This window comes from Egretta garzetta, unplaced genomic scaffold (genome assembly GCF_000687185.1).
Source record: "Egretta garzetta isolate BGI_Z169 unplaced genomic scaffold, ASM68718v1 scaffold228, whole genome shotgun sequence".
NCBI classification, from domain to species: domain Eukaryota; kingdom Metazoa; phylum Chordata; class Aves; order Pelecaniformes; family Ardeidae; genus Egretta; species Egretta garzetta.
In genome coordinates, this window is record NW_009260758.1 from 1,249,158 (window position 1) to 1,265,584 (window position 16,427).

Consider the following 16,427-nt stretch of genomic DNA (forward strand, 5'->3'; position numbering starts at 1 on the left):
TGCCATTAATGCAAATCACTTGTACACCTCCTCAGACGAAGGCTGGGGTGACTGATGCTGTCTCTTCCCAGGGAAGGGCCCCTGGCGGGTACCGCATGCTGCCAGAAGAGATCATTGCAGGGCAGGCTTGGGCAGCAGCTATCGCAGTCATCCCTTTCATCTCCTCAGTAACTACTTTGCAATGTGAAGAAATAGATTTGAGAATCTGGGGGACACCAAATTCAGAAAATTCAGAAGCTACGTGACTGTAACACAGTCTCCTTTTGCTGCACCACTTAAAGCCTTAAGACAACCTAGAGTAAAAAGTTGCAAATATCCTTCATGTCAACCTCCTCTCCATCCTGACCCTCCCTCCCCGGGGTGGCTGCACCGTGCATTGGCTCTCCACTCCCCGGGATAATGTAGGTTGGCAGCGTGGCTATGGAAAATGCCCAGGGAATACAGAAGAGCACGACACAAATGCCTGCAGGGCTGATCCAGCCCAGCTTGGCTAGATCTGAGACCCATCCCCCTCACTGAACCCCAGGCAAGGCCTGATGAGCCGCTCAGGTGTCCATAGCATATTCCCCAGATCCTGTATGGTGAGACCCAAGGTCCCACCCGGGTCAGCGACCATGGAGCGGGGGCAACGCAATGCAAAGACACCTGCAGAGCTCTGCCTGGCCAGGCATGGGGTGGGACAGACCCAGCAGTTGCCACGGGGACCAGCTGCCGTAGCCACATGGGGACACATGTGCCATCGCCCCTCTTTCTGAACAGCACGGATAACGTGGGACAGGTGCAAAAATGACAAATTAGTAAGGTTTTAAGAGGGGATCAATCATTTTATAAGACGACTATAGCACACTCTACAGACTACCCATCCATAAGACCACTCTAACACCACAGGTTTGGGTTTTTCGTTTTGCCTGCCTTCTACTACAGCTTTTCCATTTCTCCATGAAAGCCAGAAATCTGCCTCTTTCCGAGGCGCCAGAGATACCAGTGACCGTCAAGACAGGTTATGTCCTTTTCTGCACGTTTCTGGACACCCAGCGAGCCCCGAGTTACAGTTAGTACCTGTCTCCATAATAATAATGGATTTAAATCTATCACCAGACAACTGCAACAGTGCACACGGTGGCAAACCTTCAGGAACTTCCGCTAGAAAAGCTTCTCCGTTGTTCTGCCTGGACCTTCAGATTATGGTTCCTAGGAACCCAGGTGTAGAGGTGAACACCAGCAGAGAACACAGCGGTGTCTTCCACATCCCTGCGTAACTTGCTGCACGTTATTTCCTCCTCTCCTATAAAACTCCCCTTGCCTTTCCCTCCCATAAAGCAGCAGCAAGAATACCTATTGCCATTCCAGAAACAAATCACCGTATGAGACGTGGACGATTGCTAATGGATCCCAAGTGCCCAGGAGACAGAACCAGTGACAGTATTTGGATTAAAAAAAAAAAAAAAAAAAAAAAAAAAAGATGATGCACAAAAGTGGCTCCGTCAGCAATGTTCAACCTTTATGCAGAAGACACACCCAGGTCACATACAGAAAGGCTTCTAAAAGTTGCACAAGATCTTGGCCGTGTCTCCTATATACACACTTTGCTTTAGTTTCCATCCGTTCATCTCCTAAGTGCATACTTGGATGCAGTGAAATTAGGCTCTTTCTCTGCATTTGCACCCAGCTGGAGATCTCCCGGGGCGTTTAATCCACGGAGCACCCAGCATGGCCCCCCCAGGCAGGCTGGCCACAGCCACCTCCTCTAAGGTGGGCCATCTTACATTGCCTGAAACATCCCCCGGGATGAAAACCTTGTAAATGGCCACTGAGCGCTGAAAGCAAGAGAAGGAAACTGCTTTACCTCCAGAATGTGGTGGTGGTCCACACAGCAGCACCATGCCCTGGCCCTGGCGGACGGACACCGTGCTTCTCGTTCTGGTTTTGAAGTTCTCAAGATCTGCCAAGAGAGAAAGAACTCGGTTAAAGAGAGTTTAATGGTTTCTCCCCATGAGAAGGACAGGAGGTTCATCACGACTTTGCTGCATGACACAGAGACAAAGAGAACATCAGCTTGGGAAGTGGGCTGGTGGGACCTGGGTGGAACGCGGGGCAGTGGGAGGCAAACCCGCAGCAGAAGGGTCAGGAAATGTCTCCATAGGCTGCAAGGCTGGTAAGGGGGGAAAAGGTGCTCATTTACCCAGGGCAGACGCATGCCTAGAGAAAACTCCAGCAACCTGTAATGCTGATAGTTCTGTTTTATGAATTAATGAAGAATTACTGCCTTAAACAATCAGTTATAGCCCTGTCTGCTTCCCTTTAGGAGACTTATTACCGATGCCCTTGCAACCCATGTTTAGAAACCCTTCCTTTCCCATAAAGAAGCCTCTTGTAATAGCTGCGTATTAGCTTGAATTAAACTCCTCCTTCCACCTCTCTCTTCTTCCTCTCCTTCAGGGACCAGGCACTGCAAAACCCCAACTCCCTCTCTTCTCCCCTAGCACGCCGGGTTCAAGAAACTTGCTATTGAGTGAGGAGGTGACTGAGCTGAGCAGTGGCACCAGCTATCGATCAGCTCCAGCGGCCCCTGCGCAGGAGCACTAACGCACTGAACTGCTTTGGTAGCCTTTTATCTTTAACAGTCCCTTGCATTTCAATTTTCTTTTTTTTTTTTTTTTTGCTTTCAGTGTAGCTGAGCTGTGGTTTGGTGATTACGAACCTGTTGTCAGTGCAGTTGGGAACCAGAGAAAACACACAGGTGATAAATATTTAACAGCAGGAACAAGTAGGAACATCATTATAAGGTTACAAGGATGAAAAATTAAGCCTTGATTTTTATCCTCTCTTGAAAACGTCTTCTGGAAGCACTGACACGCATACTTAAAAATAAATAAATAAATAAATAAAATCAGACGTTGTCACTGCTTCACTTTAGAAACCTTCTTCACGGACCCTTCCTGCTAAAAGCAAATTCAGGACAAAATCCAGGCAAAATGGGAACTAGAGTGGAAGCAGCGAGTAACGATTTGTTATAGTGCGCGCAGTCGTCGTGACATTCCCAGCACAGTTCTGCCATTCCCTTGTACTGCACATCATTCCCGGGATTGTACTATTGTATTATTTCAGTTTTTTCATTTATATTTTAGTGGATAAAGGTTGTGGGGCCTTAAAATGCCTGCTGCACTGCAGTGAATTATTTGGGAAAGCAAAATGAGTCCAAACCTGCCACCTTCCCTTCTTCCTTCTGCCCAAGTCCAGGGACAGAAGCAACGCCTGCCAAACCCGGCGGGCGCTGCCATTGCATTAGGTGCTGACACCCTTTGGGCAAAATGGCTCGACACAGGGGGGTTCAAAACCACCCCTGAGTTTGAAACGGGTCCGAATTTAACCTGGGTATCAATTTAACAGCAGGTTCACCGGAGCGAGCTGTTCGTTCAGGCTGTGCGGAGGCGCAGGGAGGCAATAAAGCAAGGAGCCTACCAAGCGCAGTCGTCGTGACATTCCCAGCACAGTTCTGCCATTCCCTTGTACTGCACATCATTCCCGGGATTGTACTATTGTATTATTTCAGTTTTTTCATTTATATTTTAGTGGATAAAGGTTGTGGGGCCTTAAAATGCCTGCTGCACTGCAGTGAATTATTTGGGAAAGCAAAATGAGTCCAAACCTGCCACCTTCCCATCTTCCTTCTGCCCAAGTCCAGGGACAGAAGCAACGCCTGCCAAAGCCGGCGGGCGCTGCCATTGCATTAGGTGCTGACACCCTTTGGGCAAAATGGCTCGACACGGGGGGTTCAAAACCACCCCTGAGTTTGAAACGGGTCCGAATTTAACCTGGGTATCAATTTAACAGCAGGTTCACCGGAGCGAGCTGTTCGTTCAGGCTGTGCGGAGGCGCAGGGAGGCAATAAAGCATGGAGCTTCCCAGCCTCAAGTCACAGTCTGAGCCTGCACCTTTGAGCTGGGCGACTTTCTTTGCCCTTCTGTCTTTTTTTGGCCGAGGAAAAGAGGCGGAGGGAAAACAGAAGAAAACCCATTATCAATGAAAATAGAGAGACATCATTTTTCTGTCCTAGGTTCTATGGAAAAGGCGGAATGGCATTTTTTGGGAACCACTATCGCATTCCTCTGGCCACCTGCCAGTCCCATAGAGTTAAATACTTTTTGACTGCATAGAGGCATAAGACTGGATCTCATCCTCCCCGAGGACAGCTGCATAAGGAATAATAGCCTAAAACCCAAATAATGCCTAGAGGAATAAATGTGGTGTTAGGAAACATTTTGACATAAATATTATTTCCAATAAATCAACAAATAAAGTAAAAGCAAAACAAGCCCCAATCACCAAAGCAGATGTGTTATATATGTGTATATACACACATACACATATAGATGCACTAGAATAAAAAAATGCAGAAGTATTTGTAAGGGTCTCAGATTATATGGAATGGAAGATTCTTCATGTCTCTATTTATCTATTTAGACCTTCCTCCACATTGACCAAACTAATACATTATGCCATAGGCATGCACATACATATCCCCCCTCCAAAAAAAAAAAACCCACCCCAAAACCTCAAAACATTTTAGAGATTACACAGAATTCACTTTTCAGGCCTGAATCCTAAAAAAAAAAGCCATATGCAGATCTGCTTTGGAACACCAGAAAGAAAAACTGCATCAAGTCTGAGCCCACGTGTTTAATAAGCCTGCTTACACAGTGCTGGGGAATTCTTCTGTTAATCATGGGGGGGCGGAAATGGGAAAGGTCCTTCCTTACTGATCACAAAGACCACAGTGCTGGGGAATTCTTCTGTTAATCACGGGGGGGAGGGGGGCAATGGGAAAGGTCCTTCCTTACTGATCACAAAGAACAGCCACCTGCTTGGTGACCCTGCAACTCTTGATTACGACTGTAGGGAGAGAAAGGGCACGACTCCATAGTTTAAATGCAAATCTAGTCCTCTAATGTTTTTTTTTGCAAGGAAGAAAGGCCCCTTTTTGTTGGCAAAACAGGCAGCTGTGTATTTATGACAAGCAAAGGATTGTGTATTTATGACAAGCAAAGGATTGCTACCCAGAAAAGAAGTCTCTGCTTGGATGAGCGACTAGGAAATGATGGGGGAACGGGCAAAATCAACAGGAGGCAGCAAACAGAGCAGAGCATCCGTTGCTACCGCTCGCAGGGCAAACTACCGAGCTTGGAAAGTCAACTGTCAATTCTGAAAAGCCTCATGCATGTGCTTAAAATCTGGCTCTGAGTAAACTAACAAGATTAAGATAATTATAAGAAAGGCTAATGTCTCATCAAAGTGATTAGGCTGATTATGCTCATGCATTCCGAAATCCACACTTGAATTTATTTTTGAAATACCTAAATAGTAACTTGAATTAACAATAACATCATTAAGATTTTATTAATAAGAAACTTCACTTAAACACCACCTTGCAAGCTTTCTCGAGAAATTAGGAACAATATTAGTGTTGAATGGCTACAAAACATAGAGCTTCCACATGCTATGCAAAGTGGACAAAAACCCCTTCCTACAAACTTCTGCTCAAACGGGTGCAGAATATTGCACTGGAATTTTGTACCACTGAATTCCCCGTACGTGCAGGTAAAACCACTTGCAAAACAGAAGTTAAACACGCTGGCTGAAAACCACGCCGCGGGAAGCTTTAACGCCGACGTAGCACTCGAACACTTCCCTCCCCATGTTGTCATCTTCCTCCAAGGGAAACTCAGCTGCCTGGTGCCCCTCTCCCCCTGCATGGCGAGCAGGTAAGAAATTATTCTCTATACTTCTGACATTAAAATCAATGGGACAGCAGAAGAAGGAAAAAATAACCCTCGCGGCTGCAGAATGACCCTGAATTACAGCGTAAGCGGTTCGGCTGTATGTGTCTCCCCCGATGAGAGCATTAAGTTCCACTTTGCCTTGCCTGCAAGCCCAAGACCCTGGCTAACATATGAGGAATTTTCTTCTTATTTGCCAATAAAAAAAAAACCCAACCCCCAACCCCAAAAAACCACCAGAAGACTTATTTAAGCCAGCAAGCTCAGTTATTTCTCGGCACCCTTACTGTTTTGGAAGAAGGCTTGAAGCAGGATTGTCATACCTCCGTGTTTCCCTCGATACCAGCTCTCCTTCCACTGGAAATTGCACCTGAGCAGGACTAGGTGACCTTGGAAATCTGAGGTTTGTGGGTGTCCGGCTGCTGGACCTGCTGCCGTGCCCAAGCAGATGACCCCCAGGACACGGCACGGCTGTTCAGCACGTGCTGCTTCAGGGCTGGCCTCTACTCTTGTTATTCTCACTGCGTTATAGTTTACCTTTTTTGTTTGTTTCTTTCCTACTCCTCCTTGTTATATTCTTCCACACTTTACTCTTCATCCATTTCACCTGCGTGCTTTGTCAATGAGATCAACGACTCCCAACACAAATACTTTCGCCCATGTTTTGGAAAAAAAAACCCACAAAAAGCCAACCCACAACAACAACAACAAGTTCTTGAAAAACAGCTGAGGATGTAGATTAAAAGAAAACAATTTCAGATTTTGCGGGGGGAGGCAGTGAAAGCCTCGAACAGGTCACCACTTTCTCAAGCAGAAGTGAGACATTCCTGGTTTACATGGAGAAGCACCGTCACGAGCAGACAAGGCCACCACTTGAAGTGTTCACTAGCCCAGCGGAGGATGTAACAAAAACCAGTGGTACAAAGCTGAAGCCATGGAAACGGAGACGAGGAATTACACTTAACTATGATCAGCTGCTGGAATAAACTACAACAGAGAGCAGTGGGTTCAGCACTCTTGATGCCCGGAGATCAAGACCACCTTTCTGGAACATGTACAAACACCAGCTATGCTTCAATCACACTTAAGCAGCCAGGTTCAGTTAGGGATAAACCGGTGGAAAACACGGACCGTGATAAACTGGAGGCCACGTTACAGGGCACTGCACCCATCCAGCCTTCAGATGCACGAAATACTGGGAAGGAGGAGAAGGTCTGGAAGCCAGCGTGAGAATCTGGTGACCTGAGAGTCCCTGAGGTTTGCTTCCCGGGACCTGGCAGCATAGTATGTAAGAAATCCCAAAATAACCACATTATGATTAATTAGTAAGCCATGGGGTACTAAATACCTTATAACAGAACTAAAAGACACGGTCATTTAAGGAGTTTCCAGTTAAATGTCAGACAGAAGGCAACGAACACTGGTGAACAGGAGAGGGAGAACAAGATGGAGCAGAACAATGCCTGGAAGTGATAAGTTCGTTAAGTTTTAGCATGCAGGCGTCTTCCTGACTTAATTAAAGTTTTTAGGGTGCAAATTGCTTCAATTACAGTGATCTATCATTGCACAGATCAAAAAAGAAAGGAGCTTTAATTTTAATAAAAATATTTACACATGAAACAAACACAACACGACCAGGACTGAGGGCTGCTTATACGAACAGAAACCGCTTCTTGTTGGAGCCAGGATCCCCGCACGCGCTTTTGGTGAAAATACGTCACCAACTCAGGGATTCGTGGCACCATGACCACGAAAAAATACTGTTTCTATCCACAGGATCAAAAAGGAGAGCAGATGCAAGGATGATGTAAACCTCTCCCAAGGACCCAAAGCAGCACACATCTGCACGAGAACTCCTGGGTCGCTTGCCCTAATGAGTAACTCACAGATCAGGCTTTTATTTTAAATGCGTGATTTCAGCTAATCCAGATCAGGTATTTGTATGACTGTTAGGAAAAGAATACGTTTGCATATTAGTTTTTGGCCTTTTTAACTTGGATGTTGTCTAGAAAGCAACTGTCAAAATAGATTAAGAGAAACCACCGAGGAAGAAAATATTAGTGTTTTCTAGTTCTGGAGGTCAATGTCCTGCCAAAGCTTATTGGGAGCACACAATACTAAACCAATGAACCCACTGAAAATTTAAAAAAAAAAAAAAAAAAAAATTATTGTCTAAGCTCCAGGAACTCCAGCACCACATCAGGCTGTGATTAGGAATGTTTTCAGTGCAAAGAGGAGAATGTGACAGGGAGGTTTAACGGGAAGGCAGACAGGTTGTCATCATTAATGCTGTTACTCAGACCTTATTTAATGAATGAGGGAGGATGCCATTTAAACTTCATCATCCCCACAGCATCAATTCTAAATCAGACTTACCAGACCTGTGTGAGCATAAAGTTGTCTGCATTCAACCTGGGAAGAATACAGGGATGTGTACCGCTGACACTGCTGTACTGGCGACTGCACGACCTTGGGAAAGTCATTTGAGTTCTCCGTGTCAAAGTCTGCGCGTCTCTAAGGATGAGTATTTAAACTGTGTGTCTCAGAAGAGACTTCATTAGCTAATATTTGCACAAAAACCTGACATCTGATGCCGAAACGCACTGGCGTGCAACGTGCACACCAACACCCACCCTTCAATATGAACTTGAACGCCTTTTCTTGCATTGCTGGATTTTTCTGTGGCCTCCATTAAAACTCTGCCTTAACGTTCAGTGGCACAACTTAGGCAGGTGCTGGCAAGCGATGCCGGTCCGATACAGATGCTTATTCCTCAAAAACGCTCCAAAGCCCAGAAGGTGCCAGCAGCAGCTGTCAACCGCATCAGCTTTTCAGTTTGGGTAGGGTATGGCACTGAATGACCTCCTTCCAAAGCCTCAAACGTCATTTAATAAAAGCTTAAACAAGCTGAAACGATCCAAAGCTGCCTAAGACTGGGTAGTTTGTCTCAGTAAATGGCATATGGAAATTTTAATCAAAACCATATGGCTTTTCACAGTTACAATTATCCAACTTTGGCTAGAGGAATGAGAAATTTCCCCAAGTTTTGTGTAAAAAACCCTAGTCTTCATAGCAAAGAAGATTCAATTATAAGCAAAACAAAAGAGCTGTAGCTTTTATCCTTTATGAGGACATACTTGGTTTGTACTTTATTTATGAAATTTGGTAATTCTTTTTCTAAGCGACCAAGAGGGAAGTCCTGGAAATCAAAGTTTGCTCGTTAAAAGAAATATTTCACAGATGACGTCCAAGTACGAGCCAGCAAGCGAGACCAGACCCGCTCGCTTTGCCACAACTGGCAGGGGCAGTGCAATATTTGACCTCTGCTTTTCGTATTTATACCCATTCTCATCCACAGCTCCACGGACTGTTCTATCGCTGAGACCTCTGCCCAGGCGGAGCGGTTACAGCGCTTGGACGCGAGCCCCGCTTGGTTCCCGTTGTTGGCTGCAACGTGGAAATAACTCCGCTGCTGGACCCGGCGTGCATGGAAACCAGCCCGAAACAAGGCTGCAAGGCTCAGGTCACTGGTGATCTGACAGAGGGATCCCTATTTTTCATGAGAGCCAGGCTCTGTTTTGCCTGCCTTTGTTTGCCGGAGGAGGGTTTCCATGGTTTGCTTTTTTTTTAAATTTTTTTTTTAAATTATTTTTTTTTACTTTTTTTTAAATTATTTTTTTTCTAACGTACAGCGTACTTTTAGAATCCCAAATCCGTAATTATGCTGGTTCTGAAATGCCAAGAGAACTCTCTGTGCAAGAGAGTAGTAGAAGTATTAAAGTTTTACAAGTACTAAAACAAACCCCAAAATATTATAGAAAATTAGATGAACAGTAAATGATTCAAATCGATGGTGACAGGCGTCTGCACGTCTTTTAGAAAGCCGGTTTATGTGACTGTATCATGTCGAAGGAAGCACTGCTGTACGCTGCCTTGAATGGCACGCTGTCAAAAACTCATACACCATTAGCGAACCCTTTGTCATCACATTTAAGGGTTTTTTTTCCTAATGATTAGAAAAGCAGTGTCAAGGCTATTTTTATCTATTATTCTTGTTGAACTGATATGAAACTATTTCTCCTTTTACTGTACTCTAATGAAAACATACGCACATCAATCACTTCTTTATACAGCACTGAATGTTCATCGCCAAAAGAAAACATGACTAATATTCAGGCTTAGAGAAAAAAAAAAAAAAAGTTAGTGGCTTTTATGCCACTCTATTTTACTTAAAGCCTCTCTCTCTAGAGACTTTTGTAAAATGAATTTGCTAACACATCAGTGATATTCCTCTGCTGAGTCGATGTTAATAGCAAGTAGCTACCAAAGCATAATACCTGTACCCGTATGTCTGTCTACATCTTCAAATGGATCGTTATCCCTGCAGAGCGAGCTATTCAATGAACCTTGACAGAGGATGCGTGCGCTTGAAGGAAAAACAAGGGGTTGTAACACGGGAGCCCAAGAACACAACCGCAAGGTAAGCGCAAAGGCCGTGCTGGTGCGGCCGCAGGACGCCTCCAGGCTGGGAGCACAACCCGCAGCTCCTCCTCGCCCACGGAACGCAACCCGGGGCCGGGCAAAAGCAGGTTGGGGCGGAACGCCGAGAATCACCAACAAGAACACAACCTATATAAAACACATACAGTAAAAGTCAGACATAATGGAGGCAGGAATCAATGAAGACTGAGCAGTTAATACAGCAGTAGTTGCAAATGCATAAAAATATCCAGAGTCCGGCCCAGCCAGGGGGGGAAGAACCCCCCACCACCACCACGTGCTCCAAACAAAGCCGCTCCAGAGGCGGGCAAGGGGCTGCCTCCTGGGGAGGCCATATAAATTGCATGGGGTCTTTCATTTGGTATTTGGGAGGTGGTCGAGTCCCCATCCCTGGAGGTATTTAAAAGAAGGGTAGATGAGGTGCTTAGGGACAGGGTTTAGTGGTGGGATGGCAGGGTTAGGTTAACAGTTGGACTTGATGATCTTAAAGGTCTTTTCGAACCTAGACGATTCTATGATTCTATGATTTCACCCTTGAAGCTTGGTTGCAATTTGGATACAAGAAACTTGAATGGCTAAAAATGAATTTGGTAAGAACTGACCTTTACTACATATATTAAATGAACTCTGAAGGCCCCATACGATAGGAAGTAAAGTAATGATATAGGTAAGGGGTAGTTTCCTCTTCATATATGTGAAAGCCACAATCCACTTATGTACACAGATACAGCCAAGAAATTAAAGTCAATTTTCAAGAGATTTACGGAGCATAATGGGGTTTGCCTTCTCATACCCCTTCTGTAATTTTAAGATGATCCCAGCAATTTAAGATTCAGAATGGTGTTTAAGGTCATATGCAGTCCTTGAATCAAAGTCAATGGGATATTTTTATTATTAAAGACCATATGACTTATCTCAAGGGTATTCTGAATAGGTTGGCGTTGACACCTTGCTGAACAAAAATAAAAAGCGACGAGAGAATTTGGCCAAGTCTTCCTGGTTCAGACTGAATAAGGAACCTTCTAGCAAGAGACAGCTTGTATGCCCTCTTCCAAATTGTTTTCATCCCATTTGCATAACTCTCCACATACAACGGAGCATACTTTCATACCCTGGACAAAATACACAACCAGATGGAGACAGAAGTCATTTGCATCGCTGCCCATGGAATAATATGACTTCACTGGCTGTATACGATAAACTACGCTAATTTGGCCAATAAAAGAGTCTTGAAGATGAGATTTTAGTGCATCTCAATCAATTTCAGATTTTAGAGGACATTGGTTTGAAGAAATCATAGCCCGTCTATATGAAGGCAGGCTGAAAGCACTTTAACTGATGACTAGCACCCACAAAAGCATTAAAGCTTTTTGCTCTCGCAACACTTGACAAGATTTGCCTCCTGATATTTATGGCTCTAATATCTCTAAACACTGTCTCTATAAAACCTGTGCCTGATTTTTTAAAAGCAGGGTTTTATGTCATCCCTTTCACAAATACACGAAGATTAAGTTCTTCTGCCCATGTCCTTGCTGTTGTGTCAAGACTACACAGCGGGCTACGCAGCTCGGAATAAAACCCCCTTTGATACAGAGCTTAATAGAATTTTAGTTTAAGAGCTGGTGTTCTAATGAATAATTTTTAGAGTCACTGATTTCAGAAATAGTTTACAAGTCTGGCGATGAAAGCTTTCTAATCTGACCTTTAGAACAGAAAATTTCACTGGGATTTCTACTTCAGTGAAAAAAAAAAAAAAAAAGAAGTTTTAGAGGTAAACATCTTGCCATTTCCCTACCCTGCCACTCCTTTGGAAAGAATTTTTGCTTGGACTTTACAGGCATTAAACAAGGAACTGCCCGTGCATCTTTACCAAGTGGCCAGGTCCGCTTTGGACTTCTAGACCTTTCCTTTCCTTTCCCTGGTCTTTCCTCCAAAGAAACTGCAATCGTTCTCACAAGGCACAAAAGCTCTCCAATGAGCCTTTGCCATGGGGGCATCTGCGGCTGGAGGATCTTCATGGTGGGGTTTGCTCTGAAGGCTCAGCTTAGCTCTGTGGTGAGAAGAGGTGCGTAGCTGGAGGAGACACAGGTCTGAAGGGAAAGCAGAGGTTCTCAGAGGAGGCACGCTGCCTCCAGCCAGGGAGAAGGGCTCGCAGCTCCTCCCGTCTCAGCCAGGAGTGAGCTGCCCATGGCCACGCTTGGGTTAGGAATGGAGAACGCGGGTGTGTTGGTATGCCAGTCAGGGTCTTGTTTTTCTCCCAAGCCCTCCCTGCTCCCCCCGCCGCTCACGTCTCTGACCTATGCATCATCGTGGACTTTGACATCTCTATCTGGGTTCTCATACTGAGACTATGTTTAAATCTTGCCAAGTCTTTCTGACCACCATCTATCAAAGACAGATTGATACGTCTACCCGCATGGCTAAAAATCCTCCTCAGGCCTTTACCTCGCATCCCAAGGACTGCAACAGCTTTTCCTCGAGCGTTATCATTGCCGTTGGCCAACACACAGCTGCGGGAGTCAGGGATCCTCGTGCCCTGCTCGGCCCGCGTTCTCCTTCCTCTGTCACACCATGCATGAGCTGCTCCTCCTCACCCGGATGGCTCCTCCGGACACACTACGTCCTCAGCACCTTGCTGGGATCTGATCCTCGCTTCCAAATAGGCAACACAGCAGCCCGGGTGCTTTTTTTGCCTTTCTTCATGCCGCTCATCTTACCAGCAGTATCTGCAAGGCACCCACGGTTCTCGTCCCAAATCAAATCACTCTTTCTATGATGTTACCAAAAAAAAAGAAAAAAAATCCTCCTCGACTTTTACGTTCCATTTCATCAAAGCTGTCTGATTACTATCCTTCCACAGGAAATATTTCAAACGTTCATCCTGAAGCAACTCTCCTGCTTGAGACAAAACGCTGAGGACTCCGAAAATTTTATTTTATTACTTTAATCTGGAAAATCTGGGCAGACATTTCCCCTTGGGTTGACCTGAACGGAGTTACTTCAATCTCAAATGGTTTTTTTATATTTTCCTAGCAAAACAACGCGTTATTCGCACACTTTCTTCCGGCAGAGATGATTCTGCAATAGCCAGAAAGCGGTACCTCTGCTGGCGGCAGGAGATGTGGCACAGCCCTCTCTTGCTTCACAGCCCGGCATTAACATTGCAGGCGCCCCACGCGTTCCCCACCGGAGCACGCTCCCCTGCACCTTCTTATTTTGTGCAGCTAAACGAATGCAAATTCAGACCCCAAATAATGTAAAATAATGTGACACGAGCGTGCCGAGCTAGAAGTTTCAAAGAACGATTTCCCTTTGCTTGATAGAAACACAAACGAAAAAGACCCCACAGAGATGCTGGTCCTCAGAGGGTGTCTGGTAGTTCAGCTTGCCTATGGAAATGTACATTATTATGCTGGGCAGCACCACTTAAAGAGGAGATATTTTTCATTCTGTTCATCTCTCATGGCTAATGAATTAGGAAATGGCAGTCACGTTTGCTGCAGACAGGAAAACCAACATGGGACAACTTTTGACAAACATATTTAAAGCTCTGCTGTCCTTTGCATGCCAACACCGACTCCCTAATTCTGCTTTCCAGAAGGAAAATAGGAAAGAAAAAATAAAATAGTAAAAGAGCAGCCACTAGCATGAAATTGTTCTGTAGGCATTGGCCTTACATCCCATCAACAGGAACAGAAATTTTCTTACAAAGACACAGTCCACCTCCGGCCTTTGGGTATAGTCTGCCCTTGACCTGGGGGTCCCGTAACTGCTGTTTTCCATAGGTTTAAAGACCATCCTGATTTGCATTGCTATAGAATCAGTAAGGATCAGCCTAAGGATTACAATAATTTCTTTAAAATAGGTAAACAGCTTTATTTCATTTGACAGATGAGGGGATTTAGAGCCAAAAGGGGAGATGTTACAAGAAGCTTCCTAGTAACTGAGAAAATAACAAACATCTCTGGATTCTCTGCCGTGTTCTCTATCCGCTGGACATAAAAGACCAGAAAAACAGTGATTACGATATGCCACGAAAACATATGCTCACAGCTCTTCAGACATCTGTGCCACTCTAGGACCTGTTTTTGCAAGATGTTTGGTAAGTTTTGCAATGGGAAAGAACCCAGACCAGAAGAAGCCTTAGTTGCGACCACAGATGTTGACATGGTTTGAGGCTCATCACATATCGCCCGGACAGCAATGGTTCCCAGACCTGACATACCCCTCCCGTCCGTAATGGATGCCCAGAATTCCCTCCTTCCTGATAGATGAGGGGTGACCATCGGCACATATGTGGAACCTCGAGCAAGCACCACCACACTGGGGAACAGCGCACCTCCACCATGGCTCCTTGTGACTATATTGCAGACACAGGCTCTAACCGTGCTTAGGGACAGGGTTTAGTGGTGGGATGGCAGGGCTAGGGGAACGGTTGGGCTTGAGGATCTTAAAGGGCTTTTCCAACCCAAATGATTCTATGATTCTGTAATTTGATTGCTAATCAAAATTTCAAGATATTAACAGTTGAAGAAAATATCCTTATGAACTTCAATTATCATCTGTAAGTCAAGAGAGAAAGATTTCTTTTAAATTTAGGAGTTTTCAGTTGGACACATCTCATTTTCTCTTTTCAAGAAAGCATGGCTCAATCTCGCTGAACAACTGAGGTCCCTGGAGGGTCATGCTGCCTTCTTGAGGATTCTGCTTTACACTGGCATCTACATTTCCAGGCTATTCCATTTATTGTCAAAATAGTAATTTAAATTTGCAATTTACTCTCCTCTCTTATTTATGCACCCTTCTAGCTCTCATCAGAATAAGCCAACTGGCCACCAGTGATCTACAGAGTTAAGACTGCACTCAGTGAAGGTAGCTGGCCTATATTCTGAAGTTATGCCAAAATGAAACTCTTAATATCATCTACGTAGCTATTGAACTGTCCCTATCCTCAGCTTCAAGTTAAGAAAAAATTCTCAGAAAAATATTTCTGTAAATATTGTCACTATCCGAGGATTAATAACATCAATATTCACAGTATACTATTATTTTCATTCTCACTTTCAGCCTTCAAGGAGTGGCATAGATGCCAAATGATGTGCCCGGATTCTCTAACAACCTAGCAGTAAGCAGCCCAAGGGGCCATCGGTGGGAACTACCTTGCTGGTAATGCAGGTGTGTTGGAAAAGCTTCAGGAGTGAGAGAGAACAGGAAATTTTCCTGATAAATAGCATGGTATCAGATCCTGCACAAAGCCAGGGGGCAAGCAGGGAAAGGCAGACAAAAATCTTGCTCTCCCCTTAGCCTACTGGGGGAGCTTTACACCGTTTTCTTTAAGACCTATGCATTGAGGGTATACAAAGAAGGGTGGTGGTAAGTTCACGGGTGAGATGTCAGAGTGGCTGATTAAGCCTAAGGTCAGAAGATCTTCAAAGGCAGAGACACCTACTCCATTTCAAAGTGAAATTGTCCCAAATACCTGAGGGCTCAGAACCCGAGTACTCACTGCTTCATTCAGAACATCAGGGAAAACAAGAAATCTCCCTTTGTATTTCATAGAATCATAGACTGGTTTGGGTGGGAAGGGACCCCCAGAGCCCACCCAGCCCAACCCCCCTGCAGTGAGCAGGGACACCTTGAACCACATCAGGTTGCTCACAGCCCCGGCCAACCTGGCCTGGAATGTTCCCAGGGATGGGGCCTCCACCCCCTCTCTGGGCAACCTGTTCCAGTGTTTTACCACCCTCATTGTAAAGAATTTCTTCCTTATATCTAGTCTAAACCTACCCTGTTTTAGTTTAAAGCCATCCCCCCTTGTCCTGTCCCAGCTGGCCCTACTAAAAAGCTTGTCCCCATCTTTTCCTTCCACAAAGATAATTTTCTCCAGACTAGAAAGAGCTCACAGCAGAGCTTTTTGCAAGGTGTGCTGGGTTTGTCTGGGACAGAGTTGATTTTGTTCACAGCAGCTGGCACGGGGCTGCGATCCGGCTGTGTGCTGGCAGCGGCGCTGAGCACCCCGGGATGGGTTCGCTCCTGCTGAGCTGGGCTCACACAGAGCCAAGGCCATTTCTGCCGTTCGCCCCACCCCACCAGCGACGGGCTGGGGGGCACAAGGAGCTGGGGGGGGGGAATGCTGGGGGGGCGGCACGC

The 16,427-nt window shown here is 45.3% G+C and overlaps 1 protein-coding gene across 1 annotated transcript in view; it reads right to left on the minus strand.

Moving 5' to 3' along the window:
* CNTN4 (contactin 4) overlaps positions 1-16,427 on the minus strand; it is a 138,667-nt gene that overhangs the window by 111,781 nt on the left and 10,459 nt on the right. The window contains 1 exon segment of the mRNA XM_035901394.1: positions 1,847-1,942. Within this exon segment, the coding sequence (XP_035757287.1) occupies positions 1,847-1,942 (96 nt within the window).